Source organism: Coloeus monedula, assembly GCF_965178545.1.
Source record: "Coloeus monedula genome assembly, chromosome: 9".
Classification (NCBI taxonomy): domain Eukaryota; kingdom Metazoa; phylum Chordata; class Aves; order Passeriformes; family Corvidae; genus Coloeus; species Coloeus monedula.
The window spans coordinates 9,555,380-9,575,725 of record NC_138789.1 but is presented as its reverse complement, the minus strand read 5'-3'; the positions used below and the strand labels follow the sequence as shown (position 1 = coordinate 9,575,725).

The 20,346-nt window shown below is 46.7% G+C and overlaps 1 protein-coding gene across 2 annotated transcripts; it reads right to left on the bottom strand.

The window, feature by feature from the left end:
- Nucleotides 1–423: 423 nt before the first annotated feature.
- Nucleotides 424–13,599, bottom strand: LHX9 (LIM homeobox 9; the record flags this gene model as incomplete). 2 transcript variants are annotated; one of them, XM_082287491.1, is made up of 5 exons in its annotated part: nucleotides 424–480; nucleotides 4,987–5,189; nucleotides 10,417–10,772; nucleotides 11,539–11,741; nucleotides 13,426–13,599. In XM_082287491.1, the coding sequence occupies 5 exons, from the start codon at nucleotides 13,597–13,599 to the stop codon at nucleotides 424–426; spliced, it is 993 nt and encodes a 330-aa protein (XP_082143617.1). The 2 variants fall into 2 exon arrangements, with proteins under 2 accessions (XP_082143617.1, XP_082143616.1); XM_082287490.1 differs by lacking the exon at nucleotides 424–480 and adding an exon at nucleotides 3,566–3,823.
- Nucleotides 13,600–20,346: the final 6,747 nt, after the last annotated feature.

Sequence of the window (20,346 nt, the reverse complement as noted above, 5' to 3'; positions counted from 1 at the left end):
TTCTTGAATTTACAAAAATCCATTTAACAGATATGACTAGTACACATTAGCAAGCAAGTGGAATGAATGCACTCAAGTTTTATTTTACAAGTACTTGTGCTTGACAAATGTGATTTTTTTTAAAAAAAGAAAAGTTTTCTTCGAATATGGGCTGGGTAGATTGCTGCCAGGTTGCTCTGGTTTTATACATAGTTTCTCTAAATTTGTTTTTGATACCACACAATTTGTTGAAGCCTTCAGTTCTGTTAATTAGACACCATAAAATAACATATGTTTTGTTAACATTCAGGAAATGACATCGAGTCTTTTATTTTTATTTTTTGGCTCAATAGATTTTTAAATGTATGATTATCATAACCTAATATTGTCTTTGTCTTCACTGCAGTGGATTTCCGATCAAACTTTTCCCCTTCTTTTAATACTTTAGGGAATTTTCAAACGTCGGGATGTTTGGCTGTAATGCCCCATGATTTGTTCTCCCTGAAAGAAATCATAGTGACAATTTATTAAACTACAGAGCAACCTGGCTTTTCAGGGTCTGCAATTCTATTTTGTGCTCAATATACCTAGCATTAAATCTGGATTCATTTCATCATACTATTTAGGTTATATTTGTCATGCAATTACTTTAGCTCCTAGTTTTCTGGCTTTTTTAGAGGGCTAAGACAGGGTTTCAGTATCAAATCAGTGGGGCATTACTTTGCATGTTCAAAAAAGGAGGTTAAAAGGCTAAAGTCTAAATTGCACCAGCAGTAGCATATACATTGAATATGAAGAAATTGAAAACCTAAGAAGGAACCGTACTTTAAAATATTTAAAAGGCCGTGTTTCTGTGTTTAATACCAATTGTTCAGCGGTACTGTAAAAGCAAAGAGACACACAGGTACATGTAGACCTTAAATTTTTAAAAAGAAACAAAAAAAAAAACCCCAAACCAAAAAAAAAACCCAACAAAAAACTGATGGGAAATAAAACTCCTTAGATTCAAAATGGTTTATTCACACAAATTTAATAGGATATATCACAATTGTTTGGTCCATAAATATTTAGGGGAAATAGTTTCTATACAATGCATTTATCAATAAACAAAGAAACATGGACAATTTTGCTAGACCACTTACTGTACTATAAACACGAAGCTCAATATATAAGATTATTGGATTTATCAACTATATCTGAAAGAGTGCACAACTGCTTTCTATGACATGTTTGTCCCCTCTAACAGGATACACCATAAAAAGAGTTTCAGAAATAAGAGGTAAAACAGTACAAAACTAGTGAGGTGTCAAAAGGGCTTAAAACAGTTAATTTAACAAACAACACATATATCCTGATTTTTCACAAACTTACTCCCAAGGTATATCATAAGGCACATAGTAGAACTGAGTTTTAATTAGTCTACTTAATAAAGTAGATCTCTAGTACCATATATTGTTCTGTCAAAGAACAAAATTTATAAGTATCAATATTTTTACCTGTAAAAGTGTATTAATAAAGATCTCAGCCTTACCAAGGTCTTTTGGTCTGGTTAGTGGTAAATGCCCATAAGGTAATAGAAATAGGAAAAGTCAAGATTCAATATCCGTAGAAGATGATAACCATACTTGCTAAATATATAATGGCAAACACACCTTTCTTCTATTACAGTGTTAACATCTCTTCCGTCATCTTTTTTAAAAATAAGCTACTTTTCTGTGCTAATTTTCTAAAAACCCTGAGCAAAAATTACAATAATGCACTTTAATGTGGGCAGTGAACTGTCAATATGTAACCACACATTTATACAGCCAAAAAGGACACCTTTAAAATATATTAAATAGCCACTTTGACCACCAAAAAGAGATTTGATGGTGTCTAAAAAGTGGGGTATATGTGCAAAGTTATTCTTAACAATCCACTAAAAGCAAGACATAGATCTTGACTGGTTTTTGTTCGTTTTTGTTTCTGAGACTCTCCACAATCTAATTGGTGTTCAACTACAATAAAAGGATACAGATGAACATTCACCACTGCCCAGACCATTCAGACTTTTAGCTTAAATAAAACTAAAAAAAGAAAGATCACTATTGTAAACTAAGAAATGTATTCAGATCAGCATCCACAAGGCTTCTGAGTTTATCGGCTTCGAAGTTATTCATTGCCAATTCCTGGTTTTGTATGATTTTTGCTAACATATTTTTCTTTTATATAAAGTTTAAAAAGTTTAAGTATACATTAGAGATATTAATGAACTAAAGATTTTAAGTTCCTGTGTTAAACAAAGTGTCTGATACAATCTCAGGAAACATCTAAAGTAAATTCAAAATAGTAATGAATAAATTGTACTGAAATTTTTTTCCTTAAACATCTTAATAAATTATATTTTGCTTATTTCCATTTTCCCTGAAAAAAAAAAAAAAAAAAGTAGGATTTATCAAAAGTTCATTTGAATAGTACGCATGCATACACCTTCTTGAAAATTATTTTTGTGCCCACTAAAGTAACTGGGCAATCTCCTGTTTGCTTTAAAGGTACGGCATTGAAGCCGTGTAGCGAACTGCAATTTTTATGTTTTTTAGTTACAAAACTTCAGAGCTGCTTGACAGACAAAAATTAAAACCCCTTCCTAGGCAACATTTCAGATCAGCAGGACTCTCCACTTGCATTGTTACTTTGCTGTTTTTGCTTTAATGACATCCTTATAGGAGTGAGCTCACTCTGGAGGCTTTTTTCCAGATCTTGCCTCCTCAGTGTGCAGGGCACAACCTTAGGAGGCCAACAGCCTGGTCCTGCCATCCTCACCCACACATGCTCTCATCACTGGTCTCTCTCCAAGTCCTCCATCCAGGCATGGCTTTCAGTGGTGGCCAAGGACGTCCCAGCTGGGTGAAGAACTGGCAGAGGGGCGTTTAGCTATCCCAGTGAGACTCCCCAGTGCTCAGGAAGGAGCAGGCTTGCGACTAATGCATTAAGGAAAGAGCACTGGTACTTGCAGTCTGACTGTTTCCAGGATTAGTTTAATTCCTCTTGTATTATTTTTCAACATTTAAAAAATAAATCATACAAAACTTTTGGATGTATTATAAAAATAAAATTAAATTTGTGGTTCTTAAATGCTGTAAGTGAACATACAATCCTGAAGCAGCATTCTTTTGGCTATAATTAAAATGCTTTTTATGTGGTTATCAAGGAGGAATAGAATCTTCTTTTTTTTGGGGGGGGGGGTGGTAACAACGAATTTTTTTCAAGGTTCTGGAAATAAGTAACATACAATTTTAAGAGGCACTTATTAGAATGATTCATAACCTTCTCTTCAGTCGTTTGATAAATTTAAAGAATTTGAGTACAATTTAACAACAATAAATGTTCATTTATTATAGCAACATGTTACTTCAAACTCATTTGCCAGGTGGCTGCAGATGCTACACATCGAGCTGTTTATTTTCCCAAATATTTTGTGGGTTTGTTTGTTGTTTTCTTTTTTTTTTTAAAAAAAAAAGGCTTGAAAATAATAATAATAATTATAATAATTATAATAATAATAATAATGAAGAGTAAGAATTAAAAAAAAAAAAAAAATGAAATGTTAGAAAAGGTTCGTTAAGGTAGTTTGTGAGGGGCTCCCGGATTCGTGGCTGTCCAAGTTAGAGGTCACTGATGTCACTACAGTGATAGTGGGATTGGTCAGGTCTGTTAAAGTGGTCGCAGTGCCGGGTGGAGTGAGTGCGCCGCTGTCTGCTGAGGGCGGTGCCGGGAGCGAGGTGCCGTCAGCTTTATCGACACCCCCATTCTCCTGCCGCAAAAGGTTCCTTCTGAATTTGGCTCTTGCGTTTTGAAACCAAACCTGCAAACCAATCCCAATGGATTTCTTTACCGATGCTTGTTTTGCTTTGCTTATTTTTTGTCTTTGTTCTTGCTTTTTTAAGTCATTTTTGATGTTTGATTTTGCATGGCACATCACCTAAGTCATTCTATAGCTTTTCTGCTACTGGTGGTACTGACCCTCTGCATACAGGCTCAGTGCTACAGGTGCTCACAGACCTCAGAGAGCAGCCTTGAGAAAACTCTGTTTGCTCGCTTACCTAAAGAAAGCAACTTTCTTGATGGCCACGTAGTGTTTCTGGGGTTGGGTAGCTTTGGGGTCAAGACACATAAAGATTGAGGAAAAGGGTGAGTGAGCAGACTTTTGCCAAGGCTGAAAGTTTGCCTTGATTATTTGAAAAGGCTGAAGACAAAGGAGGGGTAATTACACCATCCCTGTCATACAGATTGTTGATATGGGTCATCCAATCTTTCTGTTCTGTGAGGTTCACTGGCAGTGGTTTAGGTGACATGTAACACAGACAAGGAATTGCCGCTAATAGATTCTCCTTCTACCTCACTCGCTGCCCTTCTTTGGCACTCTGCATGTAATACACACCTCGTTTTAACTTCACTGAGCTATCACACACCATATAGGGATTTTTAACATAATTTGCTAGGTTGTCCTTCACAGGGAAGTGCCTTTTGACTATGTAGGCCCTTAAGAAAAACAGTTGTCTAACAAGCATTGAGAGGGGGAGCCAGCTGGTCCTGGAGGATCATATTGGTCAAAGCTTGCTTCAAACACATCGGGGATCTGCTTACTGAAGGGCCACATTAACTCCTTCAGGGGAGCCCAAAGGCTTCACCCATAAAATCAGTAGCTTCGCCACCTTTATCCTTAGTGCAATCACCACAGAGAGACCACAGACCCCAGGATATCTACCGGGTGGGTGGACTCTGAAGACATTTTCCTCATGTTGAGGATGCAGCTAATCATAAACCACAGTTTGGTGTTTGGCTGCCTTGGGGCAATAAGGCACACATTTGGCACTCCTGCCACGTAATATAATACCCCTCTGCACACCCACTAGGGACACACCCAGAAAAAGTACTTTTCTATGTATATTGCTATTGTTACACATAAGGGAAAGACTATTGACTAGCAGGGGAAAATTCTGTCAAGTCTGTGATGTGGCTTCTTACCTGCAGAACTCTCTTGGTCAGGCCTGTTTTCTGGGCAAGCTGCTTGAGGTCCTTGGCATCTGGGTTGTGGTTGATAGCAAAATAGGACTTCATGGTACGAAGCTGGTGGTGTTTGAAGGAGGTACGCATGCGCTTTGTTTTCTGGGATGGGGGATAAGGCTGCTGGTCTCTGTCCAGGTGATCTGCCTCATTCTCATTACAACCTGTTGAATAAACAAAGTGGAACAAGGAGTTAGAGGCCATCCATCATGTAAATGATGCAATAAAGGGTTGATCAATGAAAATGGTCAATAAAGGCAAAAATCTTGAGAGGGAGGGAGGGAGGAAGGAAGGAAGGAAGGAAAGGAAGGAAAGGAAAGGAAGGAAAGGAAGGAAAGGAAGATGGTACAAGGATAAGTACAGGTGTGATAATTAAATTAGACCAAAAAAGATCTAGAACATTATCATTTCCTGTTCTTATAACATGCTATGACTCCCAGGCCTGTACCTACTAAGGGCAGACTTAGAAAGTTCTCTCTCCTTTGGCATTTATTTCAAATAAATCTTTTCCCTGTGGTGATGGTTTTGCTTTGGGCGCTCAAAGAGTCATTTGAAATCTCATTCAGATTTTGAAATCTCACTCATTGAAACATTCTTAGCTTGAGAGAAGAGTAAAGGTCAAACCAGTGTTTTGAATGTTCCTGAGCTTTTCCCCCAAATCACAAGCACCTATAAAAAGAGATGTACAGCAGGAAAGTTTGTTATGACAGTTCATCAAGAAAGCTGAGTTCTTTGCTAATAAAATAAATGCTTTTGGACTCTGCCTGGGAGTTTATATGAACTGCTCAAAGCCCTTCATCTGTAAAACATATCTAGGAAGCAGTTGCATCCAGACTTGATCCAGTCCCCCAGCCACAATCAGCAGTAGCCCTTAGCTGGTACTGGTTTAGGACATTTCTGCAAGCAAGCAGCTAGGGGCTCAAAACTTGAAAAGAGTTTCTCTGCTTTTTCTGATTCATTATTTTCAAAGTGTCTATGAAGGTTTGTTTCAGATTACACTTTTATGGGTGTGAATTGTACACAAGAGTTGCAGCTGTTTGGGGACAGTGGAACCATTACTTCATACTGGAGAAAGAAATCACAGTATTAGCAAAAAAAAAAAAATACATCTATGCTTTTCTTTTTCAGCCTAAACAAAAAGGGTTAGCCATTTCTAGGATCTCATTTTATAAAGATAGCTCAGTCACACAGGAGAAAATTAATGGTGTCATCATAGCAGGGAATATTAATTAAAGAAGAGCTAATTAAAAATGTTTCAGAATGTCTGTAAATTAGACTGAGTTTCATTAGTTGCTCTTTTTGATTTTTGAACTGCTTTCCAGTAGTTACTGGATTATTTACAAGGCCTAGCTGATCCCCATTTCTAATTGACAGAGAGAGAGAAGAGAAAGAGGGAAAGCATAGAATACAGAGAGACTGATGTAGGCAGTGCTGAAAACAGAGGCAAAGCAACTTGAAACCACAAGAAAATAAAAAGCTTCTTGAAGGTGTTTTCTCTTTTGAATTATAAGACAAGTCAGCATGAACAGATGCTGGTAAGACAACGCTTTGACAGAAAATCAGGTGAATATTTAATTATAGCTAGCTTTGCTCCTAGTCTTGGTAAGAAGTATATCTGTACTTTCAAACAAAGTAAGCTGACACTTCTGAAAAGACCAGGAGTTGAAAGTTGCCTTAAAAACAATTTCAGACCAGATTCAGATTGTATTTACTACTTGTTTTCACAAGCAATCACACTGCCTTCAGTCAAACTGCGTGGGCTGTAACTTATGAGCTGACATATATCAGAGTACCAGAATTCAGTCCTCAGGTTTTACTTCAGAGTTGCAAGCTGCTTGTTTGTGTTATTTTCCTTGGGTCGCTCAGGCTTACAGCAGCAACACAAACTTCCTCAGGCTCCTCTGTCCTGCTTACTGCCTTTGTTTCTGTACTCTACTTTTTTTTTGTCCTTTTTTTTGTGTCAATGGTCTACTTTATTTTGGATTTTATTTTCAAGAGAAAATGAGAAGAGGGTTCCAAGAATCTTCAGACAATCCTAGTTTATATAATGATTACACTCTCTGTTTTACATAAGCAAAACAGTGTTGTAACACTTGGTTTGGCCACATCGTAGGGCAGAGTTTTACACTATCTCCAGGAGAACTAAGGGAAAGCAAGAAGTCAGGCAAGACATTGCTCATTTCTTTGCAGCAGGATTGGAGGGTTGTTTAATTTTTGCTTTCAAAAGATCTAGAACAGTTTGCTTCTTATTGCCAAGAACTCTTCAAATGAGCTCTTCATAGTTTTTCACACACACACACACACACACACACATATAATGAAATAAAGTAAACAGCTCTTTGAGGAACAGCTGTGTAAAATATTTTCCTAGGGAAATCTTCTTCACCATCTCATTTCTATATCCTGTAAGCTGTAAGTCAACACAGTTTCCCTCAAAATACATATTAATTATGTGATATAAGATGTAATATAGAGAAAGCCTTGAATGTTTTAAGTACTTTTGAATAGTTTCTTCCATTTTTCACATTAATTCCAGGCAGCTCACAAGTATGAGTGACTTCTACCTCATAACATTTTGAGTTATTTATTGTTGTGTTTTCACTTTACTACCGAGGAGCTGAGAAAAAGAAATTAAGCTAGCAAACAAAATACAGAATAGAAAAGCTGTTGTAGATCCTGCAGCAGAGTCCGATTTTCCATTCTGGACCAGAGCTCAGCTCCCCTGAAACATAATGTGCACACAAATCTAAGCCAGGGCCTGCTGGATGGCTGTGAATACACACATGCTCATGCTCAGCTGGGTGAAGTTGTTGGCTCCATCGGAGTTTCGTTTTTAAAACTCGGGGTCGTTTTCCGTAGTGGCTTGGCACAGGGGTATGGACACCGCTGCTGGGACTGTTTGGGAAGGTACTTGACTTACTGGGGAGGTCACAGCCGGGGTGCCCCCAGCCCCGGAGCGCCGAGAGAGCCCCGGCCGCGGGCGAGGAGCTGCGGGCGCGGCTGCGGAGCGCGGTTCCCGCTCGGTACACCCCGGCGCGGGGGCGATGTGCGGGGCAGGGCTGTGCCCGTGCCCGCGGCTGTCCCCGGCCGGGGCACCGCGCCGCGCCATCCCCGCGGGGCCACCCGGCCCGGACACCGCCCGCCCGCCGCTGCCGGGGCTGCGCGGCCCCGCTCCTCTCTCGGAAGGAGGCAGCCGGGTATCCGACATTTAATTCCTGCGGACTGCTTGCCCTTTGTAAATGATTACGTGCAAGAGCAGTTACTGAGTCACAGGGCAGGGAACGAAAAATGTGTGTAGGGAAGTGGCTGCCAATTAGTTAGAGACTTTTTTTTTTTTCTCTCAAGAAGCGATTTCATCTACTGCAACTCATTTCGTAGCTGTTCCACATTCGCTTTCCTCCTCCTGGATCTGCAGCACAGTGGGTCAATGGGCTGGAGCCGTTTGCACCGGATGCATGGTTTGGCTGCAAACTTTCTCGAGACCATGTGTCAACCCTGGACATTGCTAGATAATATTTATAAAAGAAAATAAAATCACGGCCCTAACAGAACAAATTTCTCAGCCATCTAGCCTGAGTCCAATGCATCAGAGCGTTTGCTGATTTGTTTTGGTTTGGTTTTTTTCTCCCCGTTGCCCGGAGGATTCTGAGAGTTTCTCAATGCAGTGAGCTGTATTTTCATAATGGGTGGTGCTTTTTAATCTGATTTGGAGTCAGTGGTCCATCTTATATGGCCCGTTGTTGTAAAGAAGGGTAGTTTTAAGACTAGTACACAAAAATTACATCAGTGTTCACATATGTCTCTCTTGAGTCCTGATCTGAAGTTTAAGGGGTGCTTTATCACATCCACAACTCTTCATCCTGCCCTAACTTCTGATTCTAATTCTAAGGCTAAGTTGTCCCTAGAAATATTTCCCTTTAGGAATCTGGGGATTCGGGTGATGCTGTGTGGACCAGGGATAGAGACCAGAGAGGAGCGCGGGTGGACGGGAAATCCACCGTTGGAAGCTGGGGCTGAATGAATCCTGGCTGCGCTACAGGTTCCCTTTTCTTTAGCAGCTTTCAGGATTGATTGGAAGCAGCTCCGTAGCCAGGGATTCCAATGTCATCTTCAATTAACAAGGAACAATTAGCGCAGTGATTACCCTGGCTCCAAGGTCTACGCATCAGAGGAGATGAAATCGCCTTGCACAGCTCCCCGGTTCCCAGCTAAAGCCCGTTTCACGAGCGGCCCCAGAGGAGGTGCCGGGGGAGGGGTGGGGAGGGCAGGGGGGCGGTGGAAGGTTCCTTATGTATCTCAGTGGCAGCGGGTTGAACTTGGTGGACGGGAGAGAGCTCCGGGCCGAGAGCGGTACGCTGTTACCGACCCGCCGTTGTCGGAAGGGGAGGCCCTGACCCCTCTCCCGGCTCCCCGGTGGGGCCAGCGGTCCGCAGCCCTGGGCCCGGAGCCCCCGGCTCCCTGCCCCAGCCGGGACGGCTCCACACTTCACGGGGAAGCACACCTTGCATCACTCTTGCTGCCCACGGCTTTCTTTCCTCTGTTACCGTCCATCGGAAGCTTAAGTTTCTCTAAAATAATTTTGGAGTCGGGAGTTTGCTGATTCGTATTTACCCTTACTGCTTTCGTCTTTTATCTAATGAAGCTCTGCCTCAACTGCTTGGTCATACCTGAAACTCCTTCACCTCTGGCCGCTAGCACTCTTCATACACGGTTTGGGTACTCAATACTGGAGTTAGAGAGGATATTTAATACAGGGCAACACTTGTTCCTTTCCTACTGTTGAGAGAACAGAAACCGTTCTCATTAATTACATTTGTTAGGGTCTAGTTACAGGGAACAACATTTACTCGTTGACCTCTTGTACAGTTTGATCATTTATGAGTCAGTAAAACAAAATTATTCAGCCTGAAGAATTAATCACTGTAAATTCAATATATAAATCGATATGTGCATACTACATTGATGTTGTAGGAACCATATATAACTTTAATTCTTTTTTCTCATTCATTTGGTTACTCCTAAATTGAGGTTTAAGTGGTGAAATGCTTTTAGCTAATCAAATATAAATAGTGATAACTGTATCTCTGAGATTCCAACAGAGAAAGAGCTATGTGGTTTTGGGGTTGGGTTGGGATTTTTTTTTTTTTTTTTTTGTCTTTACCCTGGGAAGTGGCTAAGTTTGGGTGTTTGACATTAATAGGCAAAGACAGCCTTTGAGGAGGGCTGCTGTTAGCTTTCCTGCAAACGCTCCAACCCTCAGAGGGCTGTTTGTTTGATTTTCCAATGGTTAAGCAAGATTTGGCCTGGCTGAGTTACTCACGCACTGCCTGGCTGAGGGGAAGAATGCTCTGTTCGGGGGAGCGGGAGGCAGACTCGGCGTGTGTTTCCCACCTGAGTTGTAGCTGACGATGTCCACTCCCAAGGCAGGGCTCTTTCGTTTCCTGGGCCTCCCCTTCTGGACCGTGCCAGTGCCGTTGAAGTAAGGCAGGGCCAGCCCTCCGCTCTTGGCAGCCAGCTCGGTGTAGCTCAGCTGAGGGGGGTATTCTCCTTGCAAAAGGGACTCGAAGTGGGCCCTGCAGTAAACCAGGTTGTCCTTCATGCCAAAGTGATCGCCCGTGGTCAGAGTCTTGTTGCACGTGGTGCAGGTGAAGCAGCTCAGGTGATAAACCGATTCCCTGGCTCTCATGACCATTTCGGAGGCTGAGATCCCAAGGTGGCAGCGGGCACATCTCTGCACGGAGAACCTTCTGAAGGAAACAGAAAAGTGGGCATCAACTAGAACGGCAAAGGCAGAGCTTGACCCGGTGCCTCCCGCCTTCCCTCCCGGCCACGTGAGGGAGCCTGTCCCCGACGGGGTCGCGCCCCCCCGGCCCCAGGACGGCCCGTGCCACCGGCTGTGGCCCCTGGCCCGGCTAGTGTCGGGACATCCTCAGGGAGCCGCCTCCGGGGTCCCGGCGTGAGCGCCTCGCACTCTCCGCCGAGCTGAGCTATTCTCTCAGGACTTTGGCGAAAGCCCTGCCGCTGCCCGTGAGCAGGGGGCCAGGCAGGCCGGAGCGCGGGGAGTCGGTCCCCGCTCTCCTGGCATTCCTGTCAAGACGAGAAGAGCCGCGAGGCGCTGACCAGCCGGACAGCTGCAACACACGGACAAGCGGGGCCCGCTCCCGGGCCCGGCCGCGGGGCTGGGCGGGGGCGGCGGGCTCCGGCCCTCGGGGAAACCGGCAAGCTGCGGGCAGAGGGAAATTTTGGTCGGGTCTTTACGGAGGGAAACCGCCGAGCAGCGGGAGAGCCTTCGCCTGTTTGTGCACCGCCACACATGCTCAATCAGCGCGTCCCCTGACGGCCCGTGCAGTTCTGAAACGTGCGAGACTTTTCTGAGGGGACGCGTTTACAGGGTTGAGGAATAGCTGACTGCGAAAAGCTACCTTTGAAAGCCTGTGTGGAGAAAAGAGCGTTTCGGTTCACAGTGCCTTTCGAGGGGATGTGTTTTAAACCCATGGGGACTGATTGCTGTACCTGTAGTAATCCTCCTTGCAGTAAATACTGCCGTCCTTGGCAAAGCAGGTGAGTTCTGACTCCAAAGCCAGTTTACATTCACAGCACTTAAGACACCTGAGGTGCCATTGTTTGTCAACAGCCAGCAGGTAATATCTGTCTGAGATCTTCCCTCCACAACCAGCACACAAAGCAGGCTTCTCGGGGCTCATGGGGGGCATGTTCTGCAAAACAACCACACCACAAGGGATGAGACAGGGAGAGAAAGACAGGCAGGCAGGCCGGGCTGGGGACGGGTCCTGCGCAGGGCCCGGGGCTCGTACAAAGGCACGGCTCTCTGGGACCAAACTCTTGGCTCCCGGCGGGAAGTTTAAGGGGGAACCGGGACCCGCTAGCAAAGTGTTTACCGCGATTCACAGTAAACCTCTCCTAACGATCTAATGTCATTTCTATACGTGAAGGCAACGGATTAGGCCGCAGTAAAAAAAGCAAAGCCCATTATTTTCTGAAGTTCTGAACTTAAAGTCTGAGGCTTCCCCGTTTCTTTGGCGTTTTAATCTTAGAGCAATTCAAAGGAACAGCATTTTAAAGTAGAAAAATACCGGTTTGCTGTTCCTAAAGTTTATGGCAGAGGGTTCAGGCTTGCACTCATTCTACGGCAAATTTGCACCCGTATTCAAACGAGCCGCAACCGCGTCTCTAAAGAAAGACAGGCCTTTTAAAACAGAAGCAAGAGAAAGGAGACAGGTGGATGGTGTAAAGAGCAGCGAGTACGAACGCTCACCGGCCCTAGGGACGTGGGCAGAAAGCTGGCACGGGATGTTTTCAGCTCAAACCAGCATCTTTTTGTCAGTAAACTTCTGCAAGTTCCCATTGATCTGCTCCCCACGAGGAGCGTCGCTCGGGACAAAGGGAGATGGAGGGACGGCGGAGACAAAAGCTCGGCCGTGAAACTTGGGGTAGCGTTTGCTGATAAAGTAACAGGGGGAAAAAAATCCAAAACATCTTGTTCTAAAGTCGCAACTGTTTTAAAGTGGCAACTCCGCATTCATTTTTCAATCTGAAGTTGTGTTCCTCGCCCCCTTTTCTTTTTGCAGCAATTGAAAGGTGAATTAAATTTACATTGCAAATCCTCATGTAACAAGGCATGAGTTTATTTAAGAGAAGTGGTAAAGGACCCTATGGCCCAAAGCCTTAAAGCAGTTTTCCAGGCCGTTACTTTGTGTGCAGAGCCTTGTGCGCGATCGGCGGAAGCCCTACAAGTTGGAGAAAGGGAGATCTCGCTTTGCACAAAGCCCAGCGTGACACTCGATTTCTCCGCCATCCCTTAGTACATTTCTGAAGACTTCTGAAGACTAAGGAAAGAGAAGATGTTACTTTCTAACTAAGTAGTCGGCCGGCATAACACTCAGAGAGAGCGGAGCCTCTTTGTATCAATCACACACTTCAGACCAAAGACAGTGTGAAAAGTAAGCAGTCGCGGTTTGAGGTTTAATTTAGGAGGTGCCAGGAGCGCAAAATAAAAGTAAAGCACACCTCGGGAGCTCCAGCTGCAGCTCTGCTCGCAGGGGTAGAGCGGCCGCAGGCAGCCGAGCAGGGGCAAAAGGCTGCTCCGCCGCAAGGGCTGAAATCCCGTCCCTGCTACGATTTAAAGCAGTTTCCCCGTTACTCCAGAGAGCGCACGCAACGACAGGGTTTAGACAAATGTATAATCGAGCCTGGCCAGCACAGCACCCAGCGTTATGGGTGGGTTTACAGGGAGCCTCGGAAAGGGTTCCACAAGTAAGGGGTGACAGGGAAGGGGCAGAGGGAAGCAGCGTCTTTCTCTTCCCCAAAGTCAGGGTCTGTCCCGATGCGGGTCCATGCTTGCAGGGATTCCCTTGCAAAGAGCGCCAGCTCCTTTCTTACCGTTTCTCGGCCGTTCATCTGTCCCCCTTTGGCCAGGCGGGACTCGGTCTTGGATCGCCTCTCCATCTCCTCCATGATTCCTTGGATGTGGCCTCCGGAGATCCCGTGGAAAAGCATGGCTGGGGGACGGAAAGGACAAGTATTTTCTTCTGCTCTGCACCCCACTATTTCCATATACAGACCCCAGAGTCTTTAGATCATCCAAAATGTTTACACCGAGGCGCACAGCGAGGTTGCAATAGGAGCTTCTCTTCGCGCAAGCACTGAGGGCTTCCTGAAGATGTGCAGAAAACAAACAAGGGGGAGAAAATGTAATAATAATTAGTTTTAAAAATAAAATAATAAAAGCGAGCTAAAGGATCTGTTACTGTTCTGGAGAGCTAGGGCTTCTGACTGGAGAGACTTGGACCTGGGGCAGTAGAATCAGTCGGGAAAGGATATAGTTTTGAATACAAAGAAAGCAAAAAGAAGTGCTATTTTCAGCAGTCCCTGGTTGCTTTAAAGTTCCCAGTGCCTGTAGGTTGGATTTGGGACTGCTGCTTTCCGGAGCTCTGTCCAATTTGTTAAGAGACTAAAGCCAGCCCATTTTTGATAATTTAGTAGGAGGAGTTCTCTCCCTTGAGCTGCCACTGATTTTTATTCAGACAACAAAGACCTGTCATACTCCTCTCAACCCCTAGTGATGGGCAAGCAGTGACAAACATTACGGTCGGGGCTGTGGGTGGGGTGGGATTTATTACCTCCTCCAAACACGGAGTCCCGGGAGTTGGCGGAGACGGCGCCTGGCGAGGGACAGGGTGGCCCGGGGCCCCGCTCTCCCCCCGGGGGCCCCGCTCTCCCCGGGCCGCGCCGCGGGAACCTCCGTTCGGCGGCCGCTCGGGCTGGCCCCGCCGTGCCTGGCTCCGCCGCGGGAACGGGAGAAGGACGAGGAGCGCCGGTGCGGGGCAGCCGAGGCGGGACGGAATGGCCGGAGCCCTCCCCGGGCCCGGGACCCGCGGACGGGTGCTGAGGCGGGAGGGAGCCTCGAAGGCAGGAGGGGCCCGGGCAGATCGAGCGCTTCCCGGGGCGCTGCCCGCCCTGTTGCCCCGCGGGGCCCCCGCCAGTACGCGCAGCAGGATGCGGCCCCTCCGCAGGCACTCCGCGGGGCCAGCCCCGGCCGGCCCGGGGACGCCCTGGCGGGACTCTCTCCCCTCGCCCGCTCCCCGGCCGCGGACTGCGAGCGATCAATGTGTGCAGGGGACCGGGCAATGCATTCCTTCCTGGCTAATCTCTCTGTCTGCTCTCCCTCCCCTCCTTTTCCCGTTTTCCTACTTACTTTTCACACCACTCTTCCTTGCCTTTCCCTGAAACAGCTGCCGGCTGTTTCCTGACACCTCGATCCCTACTGAAGGATCTTCCTGGCGGCAGTCCTGCGCTCCCTGCTCCCTGGGGGACACTCCACACCAAGCCGTAGTGCGACTAGTGAAAGAAGTACCCCAGCCCCCACTTCCTTTCCAAAGCATCCCAGAGACATCCTCAGGGGCTCCTCGAGTCACCTCTTCCATGTAACCCAAGATTCAGGCAGCCAGTTTCCTCCCTTCTCTTTCCCCCTAAGTAGCTAAAATTAATGTTATTTGCAGATTGAATGTTGTTACATTCCTCCGAGTGCCAGAATACAGCTCATAAAACACAATTTCACACAAAGATGAAGTCAATCAAGTGAAATAAGCCGGGATTTTTTTTTCTCTGTTGGCACACTAGACCCTGGACAGCAGGGCTGCTATTTACTGTAAGTAATGTAATTAGCCCTTTTGGATGGAAATCAATGCGTTGTGTATATGTGTGTGTTTTAATAAGAGAGTAATAGCTATAAAACCAACGAGACTCAAAGGGCTGAGGGAATCTCCCTTAAAAAGGGCAGATCCCTCCAGAAGCCGTAGACTTCTGCAGAGCACTCCTGGTTCGGGGAAAAAAAAAAAAAAAATCTAAGTGTGGGGAAGGAGGAGGGAAAGATAGGCTTTCCTTGGAGAAAACAAGTCAATTAGCACAATAAGACATCAGGAAAAATAAACAAGGTGATTCAATCCGGGATACGGGAGTTGTTCGCTCGGGATCCCCAAACTTCCCCCACCCCCTCCTTCCCGTCTCCGCTCCGCGGCGCCCCGGCTGCTCCGGGAGACGGGCGGAGGTGCTTCCCTCTGGCCCCAAGCCCCGCTGGGGAGCGGGAGCGCGGCCGGCACCCCCGCGGGGCTGCGCTGCCCGGGCCAGCCCGGTTGCGGGGCCGGCGGCTTTGTCGAGACAGCCGGGGAGGAGGGAAGGGAAAGGAGGGGCCGCGGCTCTGCGGGCGGGGGCGAAGCCCTGTGCGGGAGGGATCGCCCCTCTCGCCCTGCGCCTGGCAGGTACCGCCGGCGTGCGCCCGCCTGGCTCGGGGAATCACAGTGGTGGCTGTCGACACAGGTCAAAAAATCTCACTTGGAGACGAGTTTATTTCTAATCGTTGCAATATAGTCTTTCCACTCTACAGGCACGTTCAGGGTTTGTTCTGGGTGTTTTCCCCTTCGAAGGAAATTTTTCTGTATTCCCATCCAGCTGAGTTGTTGGGGTAACTCACCCTGCCTCCGCTTCGTGTTGCATCTACTCTCCAGGAAATGGTCTGCATTTCCCGTGGCGCTTGGGTTGCCAAAGACACCCCGGCGTGTGCCAGGCAGATCCACTCGCCGACCCCCGCCCGCCCGGGCTGGCCCCGCAGACCCGTCTCGGAAGCCCCGCCGCCGCCGTCCCTCTGTGCCCCTGCCGGGCTGAGGATCGTCAAACTCATCATACCCTCCGGGAGTGGGGAGAGGAGGGGTCTGGGGGAAGCCCCCGGCTGCCCCTAGGCCCAGTTCCCTCGGGAGCTAAAGTGGGGATCCTGTGCCTCCCGAGCAGACTGTACCCCCGCCTCGGGTGCCCCGGGTGCGGGCACCGCTGTCCTCTCCTCCCGCTTATCTCGCGTTTGCTGTCTCGGGTTCACCGAAACACTCTGCAGGTGCGGCGTCAAAGCATCGGTCCAAGGCAGAGACACGGAAAATATTGTTTGTTAAATTCCCGTCTCTACCTTAGCTCGACGGCGCCGTTAGGAGTAATTGGGCAGACTCATAACAAAACTCAGAAATGACTGAGCCTCCTCCGGTTGGACACACTTAATTAATTAGAGGGTCCTTTCTTTCTGCTCCATCAGGTACGGTTAAGGATACGCTACTAGCTACTGCTGCTCCAGTAAAGGAGGCCAGGGGTTTCCAAGGCGTTTTCTGATTAACATCCTAATGCTGGCAGACCACTTCTTACCTAAAGGGACACTAAAAGTTTGTTGCTAGCATCAAACGTGACTTCTCCGTTTCCAAAAGGCCTGTAGGAGATCAAGGTAAATCTATTTCAATGTTCCTGAGATCGCATTCCTCGCTGTGAACTGGAGCTCTGCTGCTCTAAGGCAGGCTGGTAGCGAGAGGTTGCCATTATAACACGAGGGATTCCGTACAGTTTTGCTGGTTTGCTTGGGGAGGGGAGAGAAAAGCTCACAAAGAACACGACAGGGAATCTAAAATCCAAATCTACGAGCCTGTCCCTCGTGAATCCATCGGCATTAGCACTTTGTCTGTGAACGGCAGTTTCCCATCTCAGGGTGCTTTTATCTCCTTTCGCCGCAGCATTTGGGGAAGAATATCTGATGTGCAGTATTCGGAATATTTTAGTAACATGACAGGCTCTCTCGGTCTTTTCCTTTCTGTAAGGCTCTACCCGAACCCCCCAAGCTAATGGGGGGGGGAGGGGGGGGGGGTACATCGCTGTGGAGATTTCCACAGGTACAGCGTTTTCCTGCCCACGCAGGGCTGGAGAGCTCCCGCGGACATCCCGCGGACATCCCGCTGGCCCCGCCGCAGCCCCTGCCCGCAGCTCCGCGGGAGCTGCCTGGAGCCACTTCCACCTTCACAATTAGCGTGTGCCCTGGGAAGATTTCAGCGTGCGGTCACTGGGATCCGCTCTGCCACCGAGCCCGCGTTCTCCCTGGCCACGGGCTACGGGCTAAAGCCTATCACAGCGTGAACGATCTTGTGTTTAGTTCGGGGGATTTAGGACAAGGTCTATATGCAAATTAATAATTGACCAACAATAATTAGGAGAAAGGGGAGGGTGTTCAGGCGGGGGGTGGGGGTAGGGAGGAGGAGGTGTTCTTTGAGGAGTAATGGTTTGGATTTCGCCTGCCGCATTTGAGGCCGTGGCGTGTCCGGCTGCAGGCACAGGGCACTGCCCGGGCCAGCCGCCTCCCGCCCCGCAGGGCACCAGAGCTTCACACCCTCTCCGTCAGCACCTGAACTTTTCAAGACACTTCCAGTTTAATCATTTCCAGAAATTTAATGTCCGTAGTAATAACAGCAACAGGATTACGATCCTGTTGCCTGCGAGTCGGGTGGTTAAAGCCAGGTCTATTTTTAAATCCTAACGCTATTTTCTGCTCTACGAGCTTGTGGTGGAGTACAGTGCTATTAATGATCAGCCTCATCTCTTTGTAAAGTCCGCGGGCACTGCAACCAATCTAGACACAAAGAAGGGAAATCTGAATAGAATTACAGCTCTTGGCGGTGGCACCGAATGTAGCTAATATCGTTTTCAGTATTCAAATAGGTTGCGGTTTATTTTTCAAATTTTATTTTATTTTATGTTTTTCTTTTCAAAGCCCGACATTATTTAAAAATCCACTTCGGAGTCAGATACAACATATTTAGCATCACCATCTTTCTCCTCCCCTTAGTCCTCTCGAGTGTGCCGTAGAGCTACTTTCGGATCGCTGTGTTAGGAACATGTTAAAAGCCGGTGCATCGCAGCCAGACTCGGGCAGCAGCCCCTCTCCTCCCCTGCCAGGCTGCGCAGGGCTGGCGGTGCGAGGGACACAAGCGCAGGGTGTCTTTAATCGTAATCGGCATCGGATTAAAAACCCCCAAGCCTCCAATGTGCTTGTACCTCCCGGTAATCTGAAAACATGTCAATTAAGACACGTATTCATTTGCTTAGGGAGATGATATTTAAATAAGAAACAACTAGGTGCTTTGCATAGTAATCCCAAACACGTATCTCCATAGCCAAGCGCTGTGACTGACCACAAACAAGTGATCACACAGCCAGAAGAAAGCAGGAGAGGCAGATTATTGTCTAACATGAAACTGTTCACCGCCCAGGACCTCAGCACTGTCAGCTCCTTAGTTGTCTGGTATTAACTGTAATCGTATTTGCACTCCGGTTGTAATTAAGCCATCGGAAATTATCGTATTTTGCTGCTTCCGAAAAGGACACCCTTACAGACTGGATTCCCAGACAGGTGAAAGGAGCCATTCCATTAAAAAAAGAACAAAAGAAGAACAAAAAAAGGGACATTTTTAAAAATTGAGCTGAAAGGCCCAGCCTTCCCATGATTAGCTATTTTTCTAGATTAAAACAGATGCATGAAATGTTATCTGCGAATACACCTGGGGAAAGTACCATTCTGTGTTGGTAAAAAAAAATCCCAACCAAACAAACAACACCAGAGAAACACCCTGCAAATTACATCCATCAGGTCCACATAGCTGCATTGCTAGCAAAGACTCATGCAGGAGCTTACCTTGAGACCTTAGAAGCTTCTTCCGAAATTGTACCCTCCTTAATGAGAGATGAGGGATGGGTTTTGAATGGAGAAGAGACGCAATGATCTAGCCAGTAGATGGAGGTTGTTCCTTGCTCCTAGCAGAGGATCCCTATGTTAATTAAAATAAACAAGCTGCTTGGTGGAAAGATTTTTTTTCCTCCCTTCTCTCCCTCTCTCTTCCCGCCCTCTACATAGCCTCTGATACAGAACTGACGTGAATTTCTAACCTCTGACCTTTCGCCAACATACACTGATACCTGCCTTTTATTTTCTGTTTGTTTCGAAATATTTCCGAAAACAAAATAAATAAATAAAGAAGACGACTGAATGAAAGCAAAAAAATAAATCCCACCTCTCGATTTTGGCTGCTTTGCTGGATTTTCTTGATTAGCTGTCTCAGCTCCTCAGTAATCAGGTGAGGTGTTAATGGGGAGCTGGTTGTAAATAAAACTAATAAAGCAAAGAACATATTAGGAAATTAAAAAAAGGCGAGGACTGAGAGGCTGTTAAAAATATTGTAGAGAGCTGAGCGTTTCCCCATCACGTCGTTTTTTTCGTGCTGTGCTTATTCACAGCTGAGCAGCAAACCCCGGGTTGTTGCCATCTCTCCACAATTTTTTTTTCAAATCGCTTTGAACCAGCCATGGACTGCATCAACCCTTCCCACTTTCATAAAAATCCTCTCAAATGGAGTCGCTAAACAGCAAACTTCAGCCTGATCTGATGTGATATGATATACGGATTCATGGAGCAACCTCGCTTTGCCAAACCCGATGAAACTGTGAGTTGTCATACAATACTACGCAGTCAAACCTGGGATAATTGTAAAAGTGAACCCAATTTAACCCATTAGAATAAAATCAGATGCCAAGATGAATCGGAATCATTGCTTCTTAGGTGACAATACTGATGACAATTGATCCACCGGCTCAAAACAATAGAAAAATATAGGGTCGGGAGTAATTTCTCGTACTCCCTCCCAGGGGGAAGCGGGGAGCCGTCGGGGAGGCAGGAGCCGGCTCCCGGCCGGGCTGCGGAGGGGCTGCGGCCGCGCCTCCCGCCGGCCCCGGCGGAGCGGCTCTCGCAGGAAGGGGCTCACTGCGAGGACCCTGGGGCCGGGGAGCTGTTACTGCTGCAGCCACACGAGGTGACTTCTCGCTTTGGCTTTGTTCGCCCGTTCCTCTTTACTCCTGCCACAGTTTCTGTCCTTCTCCCCTGAGCCATGTGACCCTCAGGTTTACGTGGCCGGCTTGGTAATCTATCTTAAAAAAAAAAAAAAAAAAAAA